The 18,401-nt window shown below is 34.6% G+C and overlaps 1 protein-coding gene across 1 annotated transcript in view; it reads left to right on the top strand.

The window, feature by feature from the left end:
* SNTG1 (syntrophin gamma 1) overlaps window positions 1-18,401 on the top strand; it is a 489,887-nt gene that overhangs the window by 17,630 nt on the left and 453,856 nt on the right. The window contains 1 exon segment of the mRNA XM_078151780.1: window positions 3,252-3,308. Within this exon segment, the coding sequence (XP_078007906.1) occupies window positions 3,252-3,308 (57 nt within the window).

Here is an 18,401-nt window from a genome sequence, read left to right as displayed (position 1 = left end):
AATCATGCATTTGGGGTCCCAGCATTTAATATCATCTACAACCATTCACTCTCACTCATCCTTTTTACCTCTAAATCATCTCCCATATATTTTCCTTTCTTGCCACTCACAGAGCTGCTGTTATAGTTCAGGGCTTCATAGCCCCCTGTCTGAGCTGTTACAACAATCTTATAAAGAGTCACCCCATTTCAAGCATCCTTAGTTCAAGCCATCATCCAAGTAGCTACCAAAATGATTTTGTCTAAAGAGTAGGTCTCTGTCCAATGACCTCCAGTGGCTCCCTGTTTTCTGAAGGATCAAATATAAACTTATCTTTTTGGCATTTAAAATTCTTCATAACCTGTATCCTTTCTATGTTTCTAGTCTTCTTACTCTTTTCTTCCACATACTTTAATTTTCAGCTCCTACTTAGGGTTCCTTGATCATGACACTCCATCTCTGTTCCTTTGCTCTAGCTATCTCCCATTCTTTGTATTCTCTGCTCCTTCCCATCTCAACTTTTAGTTTCTCTGACTGCTTTCAAGGCTTCTCTAGATAAAACCTTCAGAACACCTTTCACTTGGTCCACCTTAGCTGCTAGGGCCTTCGCTTCCATATTCTCCGTATATTTCCTGAATGTGCCTAGTTATTTACATATTATTTTCTTCATTCAAAAATGAGTTCTTTGAGATCAGGGATGGGGTTTTGCCTTTCTTTGTATTCTCAGCACTCGGCATACAGTATGAACAAAATAAATGCTAGATAAGGGGGCAGCTAGGTGGCATAGTGAGTATAGCACCAGCTCTGGAGTCAGGAGGACCTGAGTTCAAATCTGGTCTCAAGACATTTGATACTGGCTGTGTGATCCTGGGCAAGTCACTTAACCACAATTGCCTCACCAATAAAAAAAAAAGAAAAAAGAAAGGCTTGTGGATTGAACAACTAACATGAGAACCAGCTCAATATATGATTAGTCTGTTGCATATCCCACATTTTCTCCTTATAAGTGATCCACCTCCTTTTCTGTTTATATGCCTTTTGGATATAGATTATACTACGTCTTGTGTATACTGCTTCATGCATCTGTGATCAGATTAAATCAAAGATTTTTTTTTTTGTCAAGGCAGTTGAGGTTAAGGGACTTGCCCAGAGTCACACAGCTAGTAAGTGTTATGTGTCTGAGGCCAGATTTGAACTCATGTCCCCTTGACTCTCCAGGCCCAGTGCTCTATCCACTGCGCCACCTAGCTGCCCTAAGATAATTTCTTTAAATGCATTCTGTGCCTTTTCTGCCTTGAATTCATGTCTAACTTATTAAATGTAAAGGCACTTCATAATAAATATTTACTTTAAATTGTACTGGAAAATACATATCTATATACATACATATATACATATATAATATTTAATTATTTTCTGTTTGGGGTATGTCTAGATACATTTTGTATACATGGAATTTTACATTAAAAAAAAATTGTTATATAGCCACAACCATACTCACATACAGACTGAGCTGAAAATCACAGTTTAGTTAAAGAACTACATGGCAGTGTGTAAAATTATTTATAAAGAAAGTATTTATCTTATTTCTTACTTTTATTTGTATTAATTTTTTATAACTTTACAAAGAGGGTCTTAAGATGGATTTATTAAACAAGTCATGATAAAACAGTAATTCTGAAAATAAAGAAGTTATTTTTAAGATTGTGTTTAGTAGGATAATTTCTAAAAGGTTATAGATACGTAAGGCTGAATGTTTTCTACTTAACAAATAAATTGTGATAAAAATCTACCTCTTTATCTTTTATGTCTTATGCCGAGGAGAAATGAAGTTTTGTATAAAAATTGGCATAATTGTCTTGTTTGAATATAGATTGTGTAAGATTTAAGAAACTTTATTTTCAGATATGGTAACCTTGTCCTTAAGACCTAATTAATTTTTTTAATGGAAACTAAGTAGCTTAGCTTATGTTTAAGAAAACCTGAAAATCCACCAAAATGCAACGAATAAGTAGCCTGTGCTCCTGAGCTACTGCAAACAAAAGTCTCTTTTGCTTTTTCTTAGTCCCTGTCTTTGAATGTTATCTATTCTGAAAGCGCTTGTAGAATCAGTACTATGATGAGAGAGAAAAAAAAATTATTGCTGAAATAGAGGAAAATGTTTAAGATTATGTACTATCTAGAACTAAATTGAATATGCTTATCAAACAAGAAAGTTCATTTGGGAGATCAAGGATGAACAGATGAAGAGGCTTCAAGTTGCCCTCAGATGGAAGGAGATTTCAATTCCCCGTGTTATCTTCATAGCTATAGTAACTCAATAATTCAGAATGTCAGACATTACAAAACTCCTGGCAGCTTATCCTTAGGGTTTCTAATACACAATTTGTTTAAGAAAGCTTAGATATGTAGGTAGAAGTATGTTCGTATGTATTTGGACCATACATTACCTGTGATGATATAAATTCAAGTATACAGTTAATGTTTGCTTGCATTTTGAAGGATGAAGATGCCTAGATAATTTTAAAAAAACAGCTTCAAAAATCATTTTTAGTTAGGTTTAATATTGAGTTAGAGATTCATGACTATTTTTTCAATAAGAAATTATTCTACCCACATTACAGTTAATTGATTTTAAGTAAGTCACTTAACGGGATTGGGTTTTAGTTCCTTGCTGTTTAAAATGCTGGAGATACACCTACAATTCCCCTTTATGTTTCTAACATCCTATAACTCTACAATATATGCAATACAGAAATGCACTTGGAAATATAAAAACATTTTCCTTGACTACTTCTAGCCCTGGGCTTGATTCCTTATTGGTTCACCTTTACCATCCAAAGTTGAAACTTGATCAAATACTGGTAGTTAGGGTATCCTCGGTTGAAAAGCAATCAGTCTTTGTTGCGGATAACCAATAGCTGATTGTATGTAAAAATGAGCCTCTTAGCCCCTGTTTATCATGGAAGTACAATAACATGATGTAATGAGAGGGTTGAGAAGCTTTGAATTTTGAAACATGAGCATAAATGGTCTGAACAAAGCTTAATTTTTCTTTCACTATAAAGTATAACAACAATTTAATAATTTTTTCAGTAATTTGAGATTTAGGTTATCAGCTTTATTCTAACTTTAAAAATTAATCTATCTATTTGTAAGAATCTAAAATATGATGTTATTATGATCAAATAACCAAGAGAGAGAATAGAAATGTGAATGTAAGTACAGTATTAGAATCTACTAACCGCTTTAAAAAAAACCCTCTCTTTCAGGAAAGAACGGTGACCATTAGAAGACAAACTGTAGGAGGATTTGGATTAAGCATAAAGGTAGCATGTCATTTCAGTCTATCATCACATAGGCCATGCTATAGTGCCTGCCTTATCATGCATTTTATTTTTGTGGATAAAGAAGAAAGCAGATGAGAGGGAGCTCCCCCTCCCATTTGGCTTAGGGATCAAATTGGCTGGGCATTCCAAAATATCAGATAAAGCATCTCTTCTTATTGAGTGAGTTGAGGAAAAAAAATAGTTGGGATTTGTACCTCTCTCTGACATGGGATTCCATCTTTTTTTTTTTTTGCTTTAAATCCCAGAGCATTTTATAAATCATTTTGTAGTCAATGAATGTACCAATGATTGTGCCTATCACTGGGTGAAACAAGGGTGGATATCTCCAATAAGGTCTATATCTATTAAGATATGGAAGTGAAATTGTATTTGGCTACTTTTGTTTTATTTGTTTCCATTATGGGTTTGAAGTTCATTAAAATTTTATCTTACAGAGGCAAAGGCATAGGAGAGTCAGAGTTTGGTAACAGCTCTCTGATAAATATGAAGAGAATGGGAACATAAGGGGGAGGGAAGTGACTTTCATTTATATAGCACCTCCCATATGCTAGGCATTATGCTAAGTGCTTTATAAATATCATATTTGATCCGATGACCCTCATTTACTCATTCATTTTCATTCATTAAAAAAAGTGAATGTGCTGTTGTTTCTCTGATATTCATTTAGTAAAGATATAACCATCAATGTAGTTTATTAGCCCCCTTTTCTTCAGAAAAAAAATAACAAGTAGTAGCATTATATTAATATTGTAATTAAAGAAAACAAAATCAGATACTTTGTGTCCAATTCATTTCCCTCAAAAGAAAGAAAAGAAGGAAGGAGAAAGAAAGGAAGGAAGGAAGGAAGGAAGTTAGGAAAGAGAAAGAAAGAAAGAAAGAAAGAAAGAAAGAAAGAAAGAAAGAAAGAGAAAGAAAAGAAAAGAAAGAGAAAAAAAGAAGACATTTCTGAAGCTGCTATCCTTCTGAAAGTCTAGTGCCTTTATATTTCTTTCTGGGGATACAAAGATTAAGTAAATAACTCCTGCTTTCAGGCAATTTACATTCTCCTAAGGGCAAGTAGTATGTAAACAGGTAAATATATGCATGATAAATTTGAGAAGAGAGAAAACTAACAATCATTCCTAAGAAATTAATTTCCTATCTTGTCAGTTAGCATAGCCATCTTCAGATTATGATAGCAGTGGGTAAAAACTAAGGGTATATCCCAAGGCATTAAAAAAAGATTCAAGGTATGCATGCAAAGTGAAACTACGATTTCTGTGAATATGTGATTTTAGCTAACCTTATAAAAATGACTCAGAAAAGATTAATATGTAGTTGCCTTGTGTTGCCCATGATAAGAAAATTGCCAGGTGGATTTTTTTTTATTTGACTTGGTGCTTTGACTTTCTTTTTTAATATAGCAGATATCTTCTATTCATGAGAAATAAATAATTATATCCTGTTCAGATTTTCTTAAGAATTATGTCAAGCTAAGGACAAGAAAGTTTTTTTTATGCAGAAAGGATATGTATTTTAATTGCCCTGATATGCTCAAATCTATTTAAGAAGGTTGAGGGGGCACTTAGGCAGTATATGAAAAGAATATACAATTTGATTTTTGAGTCACCATATAAAATTCTACGGGAATGACTGACTTTTTTTCGAAGAGTAATTGTATGGGCCATGGTATTCTTCCCACTTTTCCTAATCAAGCTATCATAATATGCACACCACGTGGGAATGTTATTCTTTTTTTTTTTTTAATTTAGGGTTCCCCCTTTAACACAGGTCTCATAGCATCTCAGAATAACTTGGTTATTGTAAAGAACTGGGCATTAAATGAAACAATGTAAAAGTAAACCAAGGCATTTTTAATTAAATTGAACTTAAAATATGTTTTACACGTACTGAACATTTTACAATAGAGTTTTTATAGTTCAGTATTTTTTAAAGTTTAATTTAAAAAATGTATTCAAGTCATATGATACATAATCAGACTTGGGAATCTAGTGGGAAATGGTATTTGTGTCAAATATTGAGAGTCAACCTCTGTAGATTTATGTTAGAAAAGTATTCTCACATTCACTGTATAACCTATAAAACTTGTCTCTCTCCCTCTTCCATTTCTCCTCCTCTTCCTCCTTCTCTCTTTCTTTGTCTCTCTCTCTCTCTCACACACACCATCCAATTGTACTTCTTGTGTCAATCCATATCTGAAGCTTCAATAACTTGTACTGCATGTAATTTTGTGTGTTTTAAAATCAATTGGCCACACGTATCAGGATCATGCTGATTCCATCTACTATACGTAGCAGGAGATATAGCATATGAGAAAGTATTTTTCACTACTCCACTTTCACATTATATGGTGGGGGAATAATGTGAATGATCGTTTCAATATAGTGTTGTAGATAACAGGCTTGCATAGAAAATGCTCAGATGAAAATGAAAAAGCTGGGGCACTCATGATTAGAATACAGATAAAATAAACCAAAGAATATATAATAGCAAAGGAGTTCTTTCTCTAGGAGCAAGATAAAGCACTTCATCTCAACCAAGAAGGGAGGAAATGACTTTACTAAGGGAGGGTTGGAGGTCACGCACACACACACACATTTGGGCGTAGGGAGGGTAGTGGCTTCTCCTAAATGTCTGCAATTTGGAGGTTTCCAGTAGCTATTCAAAGGTCCATGCTTGCTTCTCTCAACCACCTCTGTCACAGTCTTCATAAACCTTACTGTGTTCTCCATGTATCTCCTCTTATTTTTTTTATTTTTATTTTTTTAATTTTTAGGTGATTGGGGTTAAGTGACTTGCCCAAGGTCACACAGCTAATAAGTGTCAAGTATTTTGTCTGAGGCCAGATTTGAACTCAGGTCCCCCTGACTTCAGGGCCGGTGCTCTATCCACTGCACCACCTAACTGCTCCCCTTGTATCCCCTCTTATTCAGGTATGTAGTGTCATGCTCAGTATTCTCTTAGGCAATCAGAAGTTCTGTCTCCTTCCATGCACCATGTCAAGCCTGAGGTATGTGTGTGTGATACACAGTGCGTAGCTTTGGAGCTGTAAGTGACTTTGAAGGTCATCTAGGCCAATTCCCTCATTTTGTAGCTGAGGAAAGAGAGGAAAGAGACTTGTCAAAAGTCACACAGGCAATAAAAATCACAGATGAGATTAGAACTCATGTCCTTTAAGTCTAGAGGTCATGTAATCTACAGCACCATGTCATTATTATTATTATTATTATTATTAAACTCTATATAGTGTTTTTAGGTTTGGGGGACATTATCTAATTTGAGCCTTACAACAACCCTATGAAGTAGTGGCAATAGAAATATTATTAGTCCCATTTTACAGATAAGGAAGGACATTTTACAAGAAATTGAGGCTTTCAAAAGGCCATAAATTTAATATTATCAGACTCATGAGTTGAACTCATATTTTCCTGATTTCAAGCCAAGCAAACATAAGATATTTTCTTAGAAGCATGTATGACAGTATGATTCTGGATTAAGGAATTGAAAACATTACTGTACTATTTGGGGGGTAAAGAAATGATCATTTTTAAATACATTCAAGTTCTGCCCCTTCAGTTTTTCTTTTTGCTTAATATTCAGGCTAAATGATTGTTAAAAATTAAACAATAATACCCCCCCACACACACACCCCCTACAACCTTGCCACATTTTCAGGCAAATAATTGTTATTTCTCTTGGTCAAGGCAATAGCTTTTATTAATGGCTTCTGTTTTTAAAAGACTGATTTATACGCAAATTCTTCACCAACTGGGAAAAAAATGATTGTTATAAGGTTATTTTTGAAACCTCATATTAGGCAAAGAAAGCCCATTTGTATCTTGGTTAACATGTATGAAAACCACTAAATTTCCTTTGGTATTACTGCTGAATATGTCACTGTTCCCCTAGATTCTGTACTAGGCCATGCTATGCTATTAAACTTTTAATCCCAGGATCAGTCAGCTAACTTTCAGGGACATTCACTGGTCACAGAATCATGGGCATTAAGAGGAATAATGTGTATGAGATATGGAAAGGTAGGATGAAGACAGATTATAAAGACCAAATAGAGGAATTTATTTTTGATCCTCTAGGTATTAGGGAGCCAGTAGTTTGTATTGAGTAGCAAGGAGGTGGGAATGACATAGTCAGGCCTGTGCTTTAGAAAAAAATCATTTTGTCAGCTGTGTAGAGGGAGAGATTAGAGGCAGGGAAACTATTATTAGAAACATTTTGCAATCGTGAAGGTGAGAGGTAACAAGGGCCTGAACTAGGGTAATAGATAGAAAAAGTTGTGTGTATTACTAAAAATGTTGGGGTGGTAAAAATGACTAAGCTTGGCAATGGCTTGGGTCTCTGGGGTCAATTATAAGTTAGGAATTGAAGACAATATAGAGATTGTGAGCTAATGTGATTGGAAGTATATTGGTACTCTCAGTAGTTATAAAGAAGTTTGGGAAAGTTGTAGGTTTGAAGGGAAATAAAATTAGTTCTATTTTGACAATGTTGTTTGAGATATCTGCAGGATATCCAGTTTGAAATGGTAATGTAGGTTTTTTGAATTCAGAAGAGACACTACAGCTGGATGCATAGATATGAAATCATTTGACTAGAAGTAATAATTGAACCCACGTCAGCTGATAAGGTCACTGAGTCAGATAATAAAGAATGAAAAAAGAAAAGAGCCAGGACTAAGTTTAGAGGTACAGCCTCAGTTTGTGGATATGAATTAGATAATAATAAGTCCAAGGAAACTGAGAAGAGTTCAGGGAAAAGAGCCAAGAGAAAGCATTATCATGAAAACCTAGGGAAGAGAGACTATTCAGAAAACAGGGATGTTGAACAGTGTCAAATGCAGCAGGAAGGTCAAGAAAGATGAGAATTGAGAAAAGAGAATGCATACTGGTAATTTTGAAAAGAATAGTTGAAGTTGAGTTATGATGTTGGAAATCATAAAGCAGAGGTCTTAAAAAGGGTGAGAGAGAAGCAATATCAATGAGCATAGACAACTTTTCTTCAAGGAATTTGGCTGAGAAATGGAGGAGAGCTAAATCATAATAACTAATGAGGTGTGTGTTTCTAAGCAGCAGGAAGTTACTAGAGGGAAAGAGATTTAAGATTTGAGAAGGTGATGATAGAAGAACCAACCAATCTGGCTGAAAATGTGGGAAGCATGTGTTCAAGAGGACATGTAGAGGGGTAGACCGTGTTAAAGAAAAACCTCGAAGGGCAACTTCTCAGAAACCAGAGTAAAGGAAGAGATATTGGAGAATGATGTGATGTGGTTGTGATATGAAGCAAAGAGGAGAACAGGGAGTTCATCCTGAATAGTTTCTATTTCCTTGGAAAAATTCTCAATAGGGAGACTTGGAGAGAGATGGTATGGAAGATTTAAAGTACATGGAGCAGCTTGAAACAGTTGTTGAGATGAATCAGATATAGAATTAATTAGGGAAGAAAAAAATGGAATGATTTACAGTGGGGACCCTTGTCACATATAATTAGATAATATGCATTTATGGTATAACTAGGATAATTTCATGACTTCCTTCAGACCACTGAACAGCACATGAGTAGGAGCAGATGTGGCAGATGGTAAAAGATCAAGAGCAATCCAGGATCAGGTTTTGGCAAGATGTGAGCATTTACTGAAAAGGAGGACAAGAGATCCAATAATAGAAGGTAGGGCAAAGTTAAATTAGGTGCTGAGATAGGGAAAGAAAAGAGATTGTAGCCAGAATATATGTGATGGCCTGGGAAAGCGCTGAGTGGTGGATAGAGTGTGGAGGGCATAGTGAGGACAAAGAATTGATTTAGGAGGAATAATTCATGATCACGAGACTGAAACACTTTTGGGTGACAGGTATATTTATCACTGTGTGTCACTGAGGTGGAATAGAATAAGTCATAAGAGTTGAGTAGATTTAGGAAGTGATTGGTTAGGGTGTTTGGAGTGACATCAACATATATTTTGAAGTCCCTTAGCATAAAACCAAGAGTTAGAATAGAGATGGAGAATAAGAAATAGCCACTGAACTTATTGAGAAAGGAAGGAGAATGTTTTGGGGGCTAATAGAAAACAGCTACCAAGGTCTGGATTGGTTATTAAATTCAGAAAGAGTGAACCTCAAAGCAAGAGGGGTTGTTTAGTGATGTTAATTGAGGAAAAGTCTACAAGTGGCAACGAGGAGCCAGGAATAGGTTAGCTTGCCCTCTGACACAGTTACTTGAGAATTATAGGACTTTTAGTGTTAGAAGGGAGACCAGAGGTCTTTTAGTCCAACCCATATTTGCAAAAAAAAGGTTGAATGTCAAAACATACCTGATATGTCTATCTAGTCTTTGTTTAAAGTCATCAAGTAAAGTCACCATCTTCCCAAGCAGCCCATTACAGTCTTAGTTCTAATTGTAAAGAAGTTTTTCCTTATATCAACCTTAAAGTTGCCACTTTTCAATGTCTACACACTTTTGCTAGCTATATCTCCTAGCGTCAAACTAAACACGCCTAAACCCTTTTTCATATGTTGTTATTGTTTAGTCATTTCAGTCATGTCTGACTCTTTGTGACTCCATTTGGGGTTTTCTTAGCAGAGATACTGGTGTAGTTTGCCATTTCCTTCTCCAGCTCATTTTACACATAAGGAAACTCAAGCAAACAGAGTTAAGTGACTTGCCCAAGGTCACACAGCTAATATCTGATGCCAAATTTGAACTCAGGGAGATGAGTCTTCCTAACTCCAGGCCCTGAACTCTATCCACTGTGCCACCTAGCAGCCAACATGACATTTTCCACATGACCACCCTTGAAGTCATTGAAGCCAGCTATGGTTGCATTCTCTTGCCCAGGGTTCTGACTCTCAGACTAGACCATTCCTTCAGCTATTCTTAACATGGTACAAATGTGTTCCTTCCTTAACCTCGTTGCTATGGACTCTACATAATAACCTGCATGCATACCTCACTACTATGGGTATTTTTCTCTAAGTCTAAACATAAAGGCATTTTGCAATTAAAATACTTTTACTTTTTAAAGTATTCCAATCTTAAAGTCTTATTAGCTTTTTTTTTGGCTTGGAGACATTTATTACTGCTTCAAGCAATCTGAATCAACATCTACAATATGATTTTTCTTTCTTTTATTTTCTTCTCACTCTCACCAGATAAGTAATTACAATTGTCATTTCTTAGACGGTATGCCAGCAAGCATTATTAATAAAAGACTGCAATTTTTTATTTGTAGAAATAAAGTGATGTGAAAGAAAAGGTGGATTATGGGATTCTTTAAAAATATGTAGGAAAAGAGCCACAACTTTCATACATATTTCAGATTTTTTCCACTATTAACATACACTGCATTATATTTTTCTTTCATCTTTCAAAAATAAGTTTAATATTTTCCAAATTATTTAAAGAATTACAGACATCTTTTCCCATAACCATATTAATCAAGGGAAACCAAAATGTACCTAATATTCTGAGTTGTTTAAAAAAGGAAAAGTAACCCTGGCTCCAAAGAAGCAATGAGAATATTCACCTTTTAATAAAATCATAGATCTGGGAAAAAAGTAGATTCATAGGTTACCTACTCCAACTCCCTCATTTTACAGAGGAGGAAACTAAGCCCCAAGGATGTAGAATGAATTTTTCAAGATTTCACAGGTCTAAGTGCCAGAAGTGGGATATGAACCAGGGCCCTCAACATCTAGTTTCTACCATGCCACTTTGCATCTTGTCACACCTTATTTCTTTGAATAGGTTGGTGATTATGAGTGTGGAAGAATGTATAGACTGCCAGTAACTATTAATACAATGCTTAGTTTTCCTGACATAATTTTCTTTTTCTTTCTTTTTAATTTTTCATTATAAGAGATAACTCTATGGAGGGAAGAAAGGAGGTGTATATTTGGAAATGTGGGTGATATAAAAAGAAAATATGTCCATATTTTAATACAGATAAATAAATTTGGTAGGGTATAAATGAAGACAGGTAAAGGTGTAAAAAATTTTCATCATTAGACCTAAAGTTTTTTTTTTTATGATAAAGGACATAAGGAAATTTTAAACGACTCACCACTCCTTCCCTTTTAACAGACATCAAAACTAGCTACTTTCTTTCCCTTCCCTTTATTATTTTCTTTCATTCTCTAAAATATATGATTCAGAGGTTCTTTACAATGACTGTGATTGTCTCTAAGATAACAGGATTTTGAATTCGAGTCCTAAGATACTAACACTTGTTTGCTTAATAATTGCAAGAAGAGAGAAAATCCAGTGTACTAAGTAGATCACTCAGATGTGTAGGTGTGTATGCATGTGTGTGTGTGTGTGTGTGTGTGTACATGTATGTGAGACAGAGACAGAGACAGACAGAGAGACAGAGGCAGAGAAGAGATAGAGATAGTGACAGAGAGGGACAAACAGACTGAGAGAACAAAAGACAGAATCAGAGACAGAGAAAGGATTATGTAAAATGAGGAAATGGGAATAGAACTGTTTGGATTTAACATATTTGTAAGTCTATATGAGCTGATTTTGTTTTGAGGTTTTAAGATTGTGTGCAATGTTAAAATAAAAGCATATATAATTTAGGTAGAAGTATTTTCTTAAAATATTGAATATTCTACTACGATTCTGTTCATAATCCTTGTTCTTAACTCTCAGTGACGAATGTGTTGGAAGGAAGGAAGAATAAAACACCTATTTGAACCATTCAAATACAAAGTACAGTTAAGTTCATACTGAGATACTTCAGTAACTCTGATCCCACATGTAATTAGTACTTCCTTCAGCAATGCAAATCTCAACCCACCCACAACTACTTTTCTTGGGTGACTCTTGTCTATGTTATTCCAGAATGGAAAGACTCATTACTGGTAGGCTTCCATTTGATATAATATCACTTAATGAAGAAGTAAAGGAAAAAAACCACACACACAAAATAACCCACTTTCCTCTGTGGCCCCCTTCTTCTTTTGCAATAGAGGCAGAATGACAGAAAAAGGTATTGAAAGTCCTAAGAAGTACATTATATTTTGTTGCTGTTTAGTTGTTTTCAGTCATATCTTACTCTTCATGACCCCTCTTTTGAGTTTTCTTTGCAGAGATACAGGAATGGTTTGCCATTTCCTTCTCCAGCTCGTTTTACAGATGAGGAACTGAGGCAAACAGGGTAAAGTGACTTGCCTAGGGTCACACAGTTAGTAATTGTCTGTGGATGGATTTGAACTCAAGTCTTCCTGATTCCAGAGCTAATGTTGTAGCCACTGTGCCACCTAAAACCCTGTAGACCATATTTAGATAGTCTATAAACATTAATTTTGTTTTTTACTACTCTAAACATGATGCATTGTCCACTGATGGATGAGTAAAATGATCACTGGAGGAACCAATAAATTTTCACTAAAAAAAAAATCAATTTGAAGAATTGTCAGATATTCATTCTAGTGTTTTAAAAAGATAATTTGATACATCCTTTTTTTCTGTGCAAAGCAATAACTTTGGCATTATCACTTTACAGTATATTATTATCACTTCATAGGATTTTTGTAGATTTGTGTGGGTTGATATTGCAATAGCTAAACTTTTTGATTGAATGCATGCAAATTCTCTAACAAATTAGAAAAAAACCTTTATATGCAGGCCCCAATTTATAAATAACATATTTCAAAGGTTTATTTGTAAGTTGTTTGAAATTTTCAATGTGTTTTCCAAAAGAAACAAGTTCCAGTCCTGGCTGGCTCCCCAGGAAGTTCTTTTCTTTTCTTCCATGGAGTAATCTTATCTCTCTCTACTGTCACTATCTGCTGCTCCCAATTCAGGTTTCTCCATTCATGCAATAAGAACAAAAAAAAAAACCAGACTTACAACTTCCTTGTTCTGTCCCTGAATCAAACTCAAAAATTCTAAGGATTTTCCTATTAGCAACATTTGCAGAAACAGAGAACAAAAACATTTTTAAAAGTGGAAGTTCAAAAGTTTCACAAAGACTGCAAAACTGTTAATTTTGATAGTCATGGTTATATAAGAGGAGCTAGATCTTAATCTTCTTCCGCAACACTATCTTCATCTTTGTTCTTCAGATATCTATCCAATTTTTTGATTGTTTAAATGTCGGGACTAGTTCTCTCTCTCTCTGTTTTTCTTTTTGGTGAGGCAATTGGCATTAAGTGACTTGCCCAAGGTCACACAGCTAGTAAGTGTCAAGTGTCTGATATCAGATTTGAACTCAGGTCCTCCAAGGCTGGAGCTGTATAAACTGCACTGCCTAGCTGCCCCAGGACTGGTTCTCTTACATCATTTTTCTTTCCATACAGAAAGCTCCTTCCAATAATTTCCATTTCCTACCTTCACCTACATTTCTAAATGAAGCTCAACATCACATATTTTCCTTTCAGAAATTTTTTCATGGGATTTCAGGAGTAGATTTCCAATGGGGAATATAAGGAGATGGGAAAGGAAGAAATATAGGAATGCTACTGATGAGACCTATGCATTGGTAGGAGTGAGTAGACTTCTTTTATCTTTTATCTGAATTAGATGGCACTGTAGTCACTGAGGAGCTGAAGATGCTGTGTACCTTTATATTATCATCACTTCGGTCAATTTTCAATCAATCCCAATAGAAACCAATCTGTGGGGAAAAAAATCTCTATTTTTTAGTGGCTTGGAATTTAAACAACAAAATAAATGACAACAAAAACAGAAAACTGAGGCATCGAGCAAATAGTATGGTGATTGAACTTTTCCAATCCAAATTCAGAACACATGGTTTGATATGTATTATTACTATAATAGAGACTCACTGAAAGTACATTCTTTTTTCTTCTATAAGCAGTGCAGTGTAGCGAAAAGCATTTACTGAACTTTTGGTCAAAAGACCTGGGTTTGAATCTTGCTTTTTTCCCCCCTCTTAACTAGCTACATGAACTTTCTGCTCGATAGTCCTCAATTTCTTCATTTTAAAGGGGCTGGGCTAGATTATCTCTAAGCTCTTTTCTAGCTTTAATATTCTGTGCCTCAGAAAATCAAGACAGTCCTGGAAAATCTGGATCATATGGCAATTATACCACGTGAAGTACTGTATAAGAAGATATGCAGGTTCAGCTATAATTTCATTTGCTGTCCTCCATAGGTTACTATTCTGCTAATATGTCCTGCCTGGATATATATTTTTGTCTATGAGGCACCAAACTGCCTCTTCTTTAAGTCCTTAGACTTAGAACCTAATTCATTATTTTCTCTCCCTCGTAATGTAATGCAAAAAGGAGGTTCAAAATAAACATTTCTTAATAATTAAGATGATCAGATTCATAGATTACTTAGAATAGCCATCAATCCATTCAGAGGTTTAGATAAGAATGTACTATTTATTAATTTAACTTGATCAACTACATCCCTAATCCTTAAGTAATCCTTTCTGATAAATGGGTGTGCTATCCTAGGTCCATAGCTTGCTGTTTAGCAAAAAAAAAAAAAATGGAAAAAAAGAGAGGTACCTCAATATAGCATCATTAATGCACAGTGTTACTGTATTGCAATGCTGGTTGTGATAACCAAGCACAAAGAAATGGATTTAGTGCCATATAATCAAGGTGAAATACAATGATGCAAGTAAATGAGTCAAAATAGCCAGGTGTGAGTGCTAGCAATTACTTAATGTCAATTGAAAAAAAAAAAAAGGTCAATTACATTAATGGTACAGATGCAGGCAAATATAAGTAGTACGGTATTTGTGTGTGAAACTACAAATAAAAACATTACCTTTTATTAAACAAGTTGGTTAATGTATTAAAGCTGTCCACTAACTATATTACATACATATGTATAAATATATGTATATACATGTATGCTTCTTAAAATAATCTATACAGTATTCATTTCATATATAAAATGTGAAAAATTTTACTATTAAATAGTTTGTGTTACAATAACATCAAGACTATTCATGTGAAAAGACTATTTCTAAAATATTTTGAGAAAATATAGGCCCTCCCTCACAATTTTTACGGAATTTGAAGCATACAGAAATAACCAAATGGGACATTATTATTTTGTAGAGTCCTAACCGTTAACCTTATGGTGGTTTTTAGTATGATAATGATTTTGTACCATGTGGTAGCATCTATTTGGGAGCATGCTATAGCAGTCTAGCTTTTAGACAGATCAATCTATCTGTCTGTCTATCTATCTATCTATCTATCTATCTATCTATCTATCTATCTATTTATCTATCTATCTGTGTGCCTGTATCTTCTACCATCCATATGTGGATGGTAGAAGATGCAAAGAAGCCTTTGAAAATCAAGAATATCCATTATAGTGGAGATAAGTTCCATTAAATCCCTTCTCCAATATCTCATCTAAAGGCTGTGTCAGTAGAGGACAATCTCTAGTGTCATATATAGATATAGATATAGATATAGATATAGATATAGATATAGATATAGATATAGATATAGATATAGATATAGATATAGATATAGATATAGATATAGATATAGATATAGATATATAGGAGGAAAGTCATGTTTTATGATGTCAGGTAATTATGTAAGCATGACTGATTCCTGGGATGGGTATGAAGAGGCCAACAATTTGAGGAAGTTAAAACAAAGTTCTAAAAAGGGCTACCTACATAAAATATTTCATGCTATTTGCTAATGGAAGTCAATGAAAAATAAGATTCACCTAAAATAAGTCAACAACAAAACAAAAAAATACTCTTCAATTTATAAATGATATATACATATGTAAATGATGACTGCTGCTCCCTCTCCCCTTCTTTTCCTGTACCATAGAAAATGCAGAACTTGTATTCAAATCCAAGCATTGCAATTTATTATGTGTGTGACCTTTGACAAATCACATAACATTTCAAGCCCCCAGTTTCCTAATTTGTAAAATGACAGGGTTGGAATAAATGACCTCTAAGGTTCTTTCCAGCTTTAAATCTATCGCAAACTTATAACTTATTTCTCTTAGAAAAATATATAGAATCAGAGGTGGAAGATGCAAGGAAGCCTTTGAAAATCAGGAATATATATCATAGTAGAGATAATTTCCATTAAAGCCATTTTCCAAAACTTCATCTAAATGCTATCTCAATAGAGGAAAAGCTCTGGTACACCATATAAAAGCTGGAAATGCTTCAAATACAGACCTACAAATGATCTTTGTACCTTTTGTCTGAGGATCAGCCCATCCAAGTACTGAGAGGATAATTACTAGATTGTTACTAGAGTGATCAGTATTTGTTTTTGATTTTTGGTAACATTGCCTTATAAAACAGAAAACACACGCACATACACACACAGTAGTTTGTGGCCCTATAAACTACTGTCCAGTAGCAGAGTGATAAAAACATAGGAGTAGAATGTCTACTAACATTGATGTAATTGTTGGTCTCTTCAGTGTGAGATCAGTCATTCACTGAGTAGTATAAATTAGTTGCATCTAACAGTTTTCCTCCTAGAAGCTAGTGTATATAAACTGTGCTGAGGGAATGATAGCAATAACTGACATTTATAAAGTGCTTTAAAAATGTTTTTCTCATAATAACCCAGATAAGTAGATAGTATTTCTATCTTAGAAATGGGAGAACTGAGGTTCAGAGTAGCAAAATTGGTCACACAGGGTCACTTGGCTACTAAGTAATAAATGGCTGATTAATGTGGGGTTTTTACCCTGCCTTCTTATTCCAAGGCCAGCTACTCTAGCAGCTTACAATGAGGACTGGTTGGGTTAGGGAAAGTAGGTGATTTTAGGGCATGAAGTACCATGATGGGTGAGGCAGGAATAGGAGGATACTCTCAGTGAGATGCTTTGAGTGACATGAAGACACTACTGTCATAGGGAGTGGGAGCTTTGAGAAATAGAGGAGAAACTGAAAAAAGAAAAGAGGTAGGAATCAGAAAAAAATATATAGCTCAGTAGCAATTTGTACGAAAAAACTAATCCCATGAAGTGGTTGAATATGTTCAAATTCACACTATTCAAGGTTATAATTATGCAGTTATGGTAATTGGTTCCAGCCCAATGGAAATACGCAGTGCAAATGAGACCAATTCATATTATTCACATTAATCAGGAACTAGCTATATTTTAAAAATTTATCCAGTACTATCCCTATATTCAAAGGAAGAGGAAGAAGCGCTCTCCCTTCAGCTTCTTTATTCTTATTTTTCCTCTCTTGTTTCCATATCTTCCCCTTTTTTTCTTCTCCTTCAGCTCTTTATCTATCTGAAACTGTATTGACCATCACTCCCAATATAAAGTACTATTAATAACCCTAGTAAGCTCCTAGTATCAGACTAATTATCTGAATAGTTCTATACTGCTGTATTATTTAGCATTAAAATTGTACTTCTAGTCTGGCTTGTGAATGCAATCACACTTTATTATATTGTTTCCATAGATAAAATGGGTTCTAAGATTTAAAACCTCTAATTACAAATGGACACTTAGAATACAACCCATGAGTAAGTAGATGACTACCTTAATTTATGTAAGAAATAACAGCAAAGTAAAGTCAGGCATTTAGTGTCATGAATTATTGGAATTGAGTGGAAAGTGAATTTTAGTGATGAATCTCTTTCAGATTATTTTGGAAAATACCATTTTCAGCATATCAGGAAGGAGTAATAACCCATCATCAAGATTTCCTTCTGAACATATGCTTGATGTTTTGGGGAGGTGATTTCAGGATGCTTAGGCAGCATTGCATAAATTATCCTTGTAATGCTCTAAATTTCAATTCAGTTATTGAGTTAATGGAAGTGTGAAGCACCTGTGTACCCTGAAGAAGGAATTTCTGCAAAGAAAAAGGTCTTATGGCAAATCTTTCCAATGCATTCCATACATAATTCTTAAGGGGTTTGTTAAAAGAAACTGAGCCCTTTAGGAATTTTTTCCTGCTTATGAGAGGGAGTTTCATGCATAAAGCTTAATAAAGTGAGATGTGAACACCTTGCCAGATGTGTGTCCTATTGCTTCTATTAAAGCGGAAAGATTTGCTTTTAGGGCGTTTTATTTTGGAGGAAAATAGTACTTAGCATGCTCTCAAATTCTGGAAGA

Source organism: Phascolarctos cinereus, unplaced genomic scaffold (genome assembly GCF_003287225.1).
Source record: "Phascolarctos cinereus isolate Bilbo 61053 unplaced genomic scaffold, phaCin_HiC Scaffold_4;HRSCAF=312, whole genome shotgun sequence".
Classification (NCBI taxonomy): Eukaryota; Metazoa; Chordata; class Mammalia; order Diprotodontia; family Phascolarctidae; genus Phascolarctos; species Phascolarctos cinereus.
This window is presented reverse-complemented; position numbering and strand designations above follow the sequence as displayed.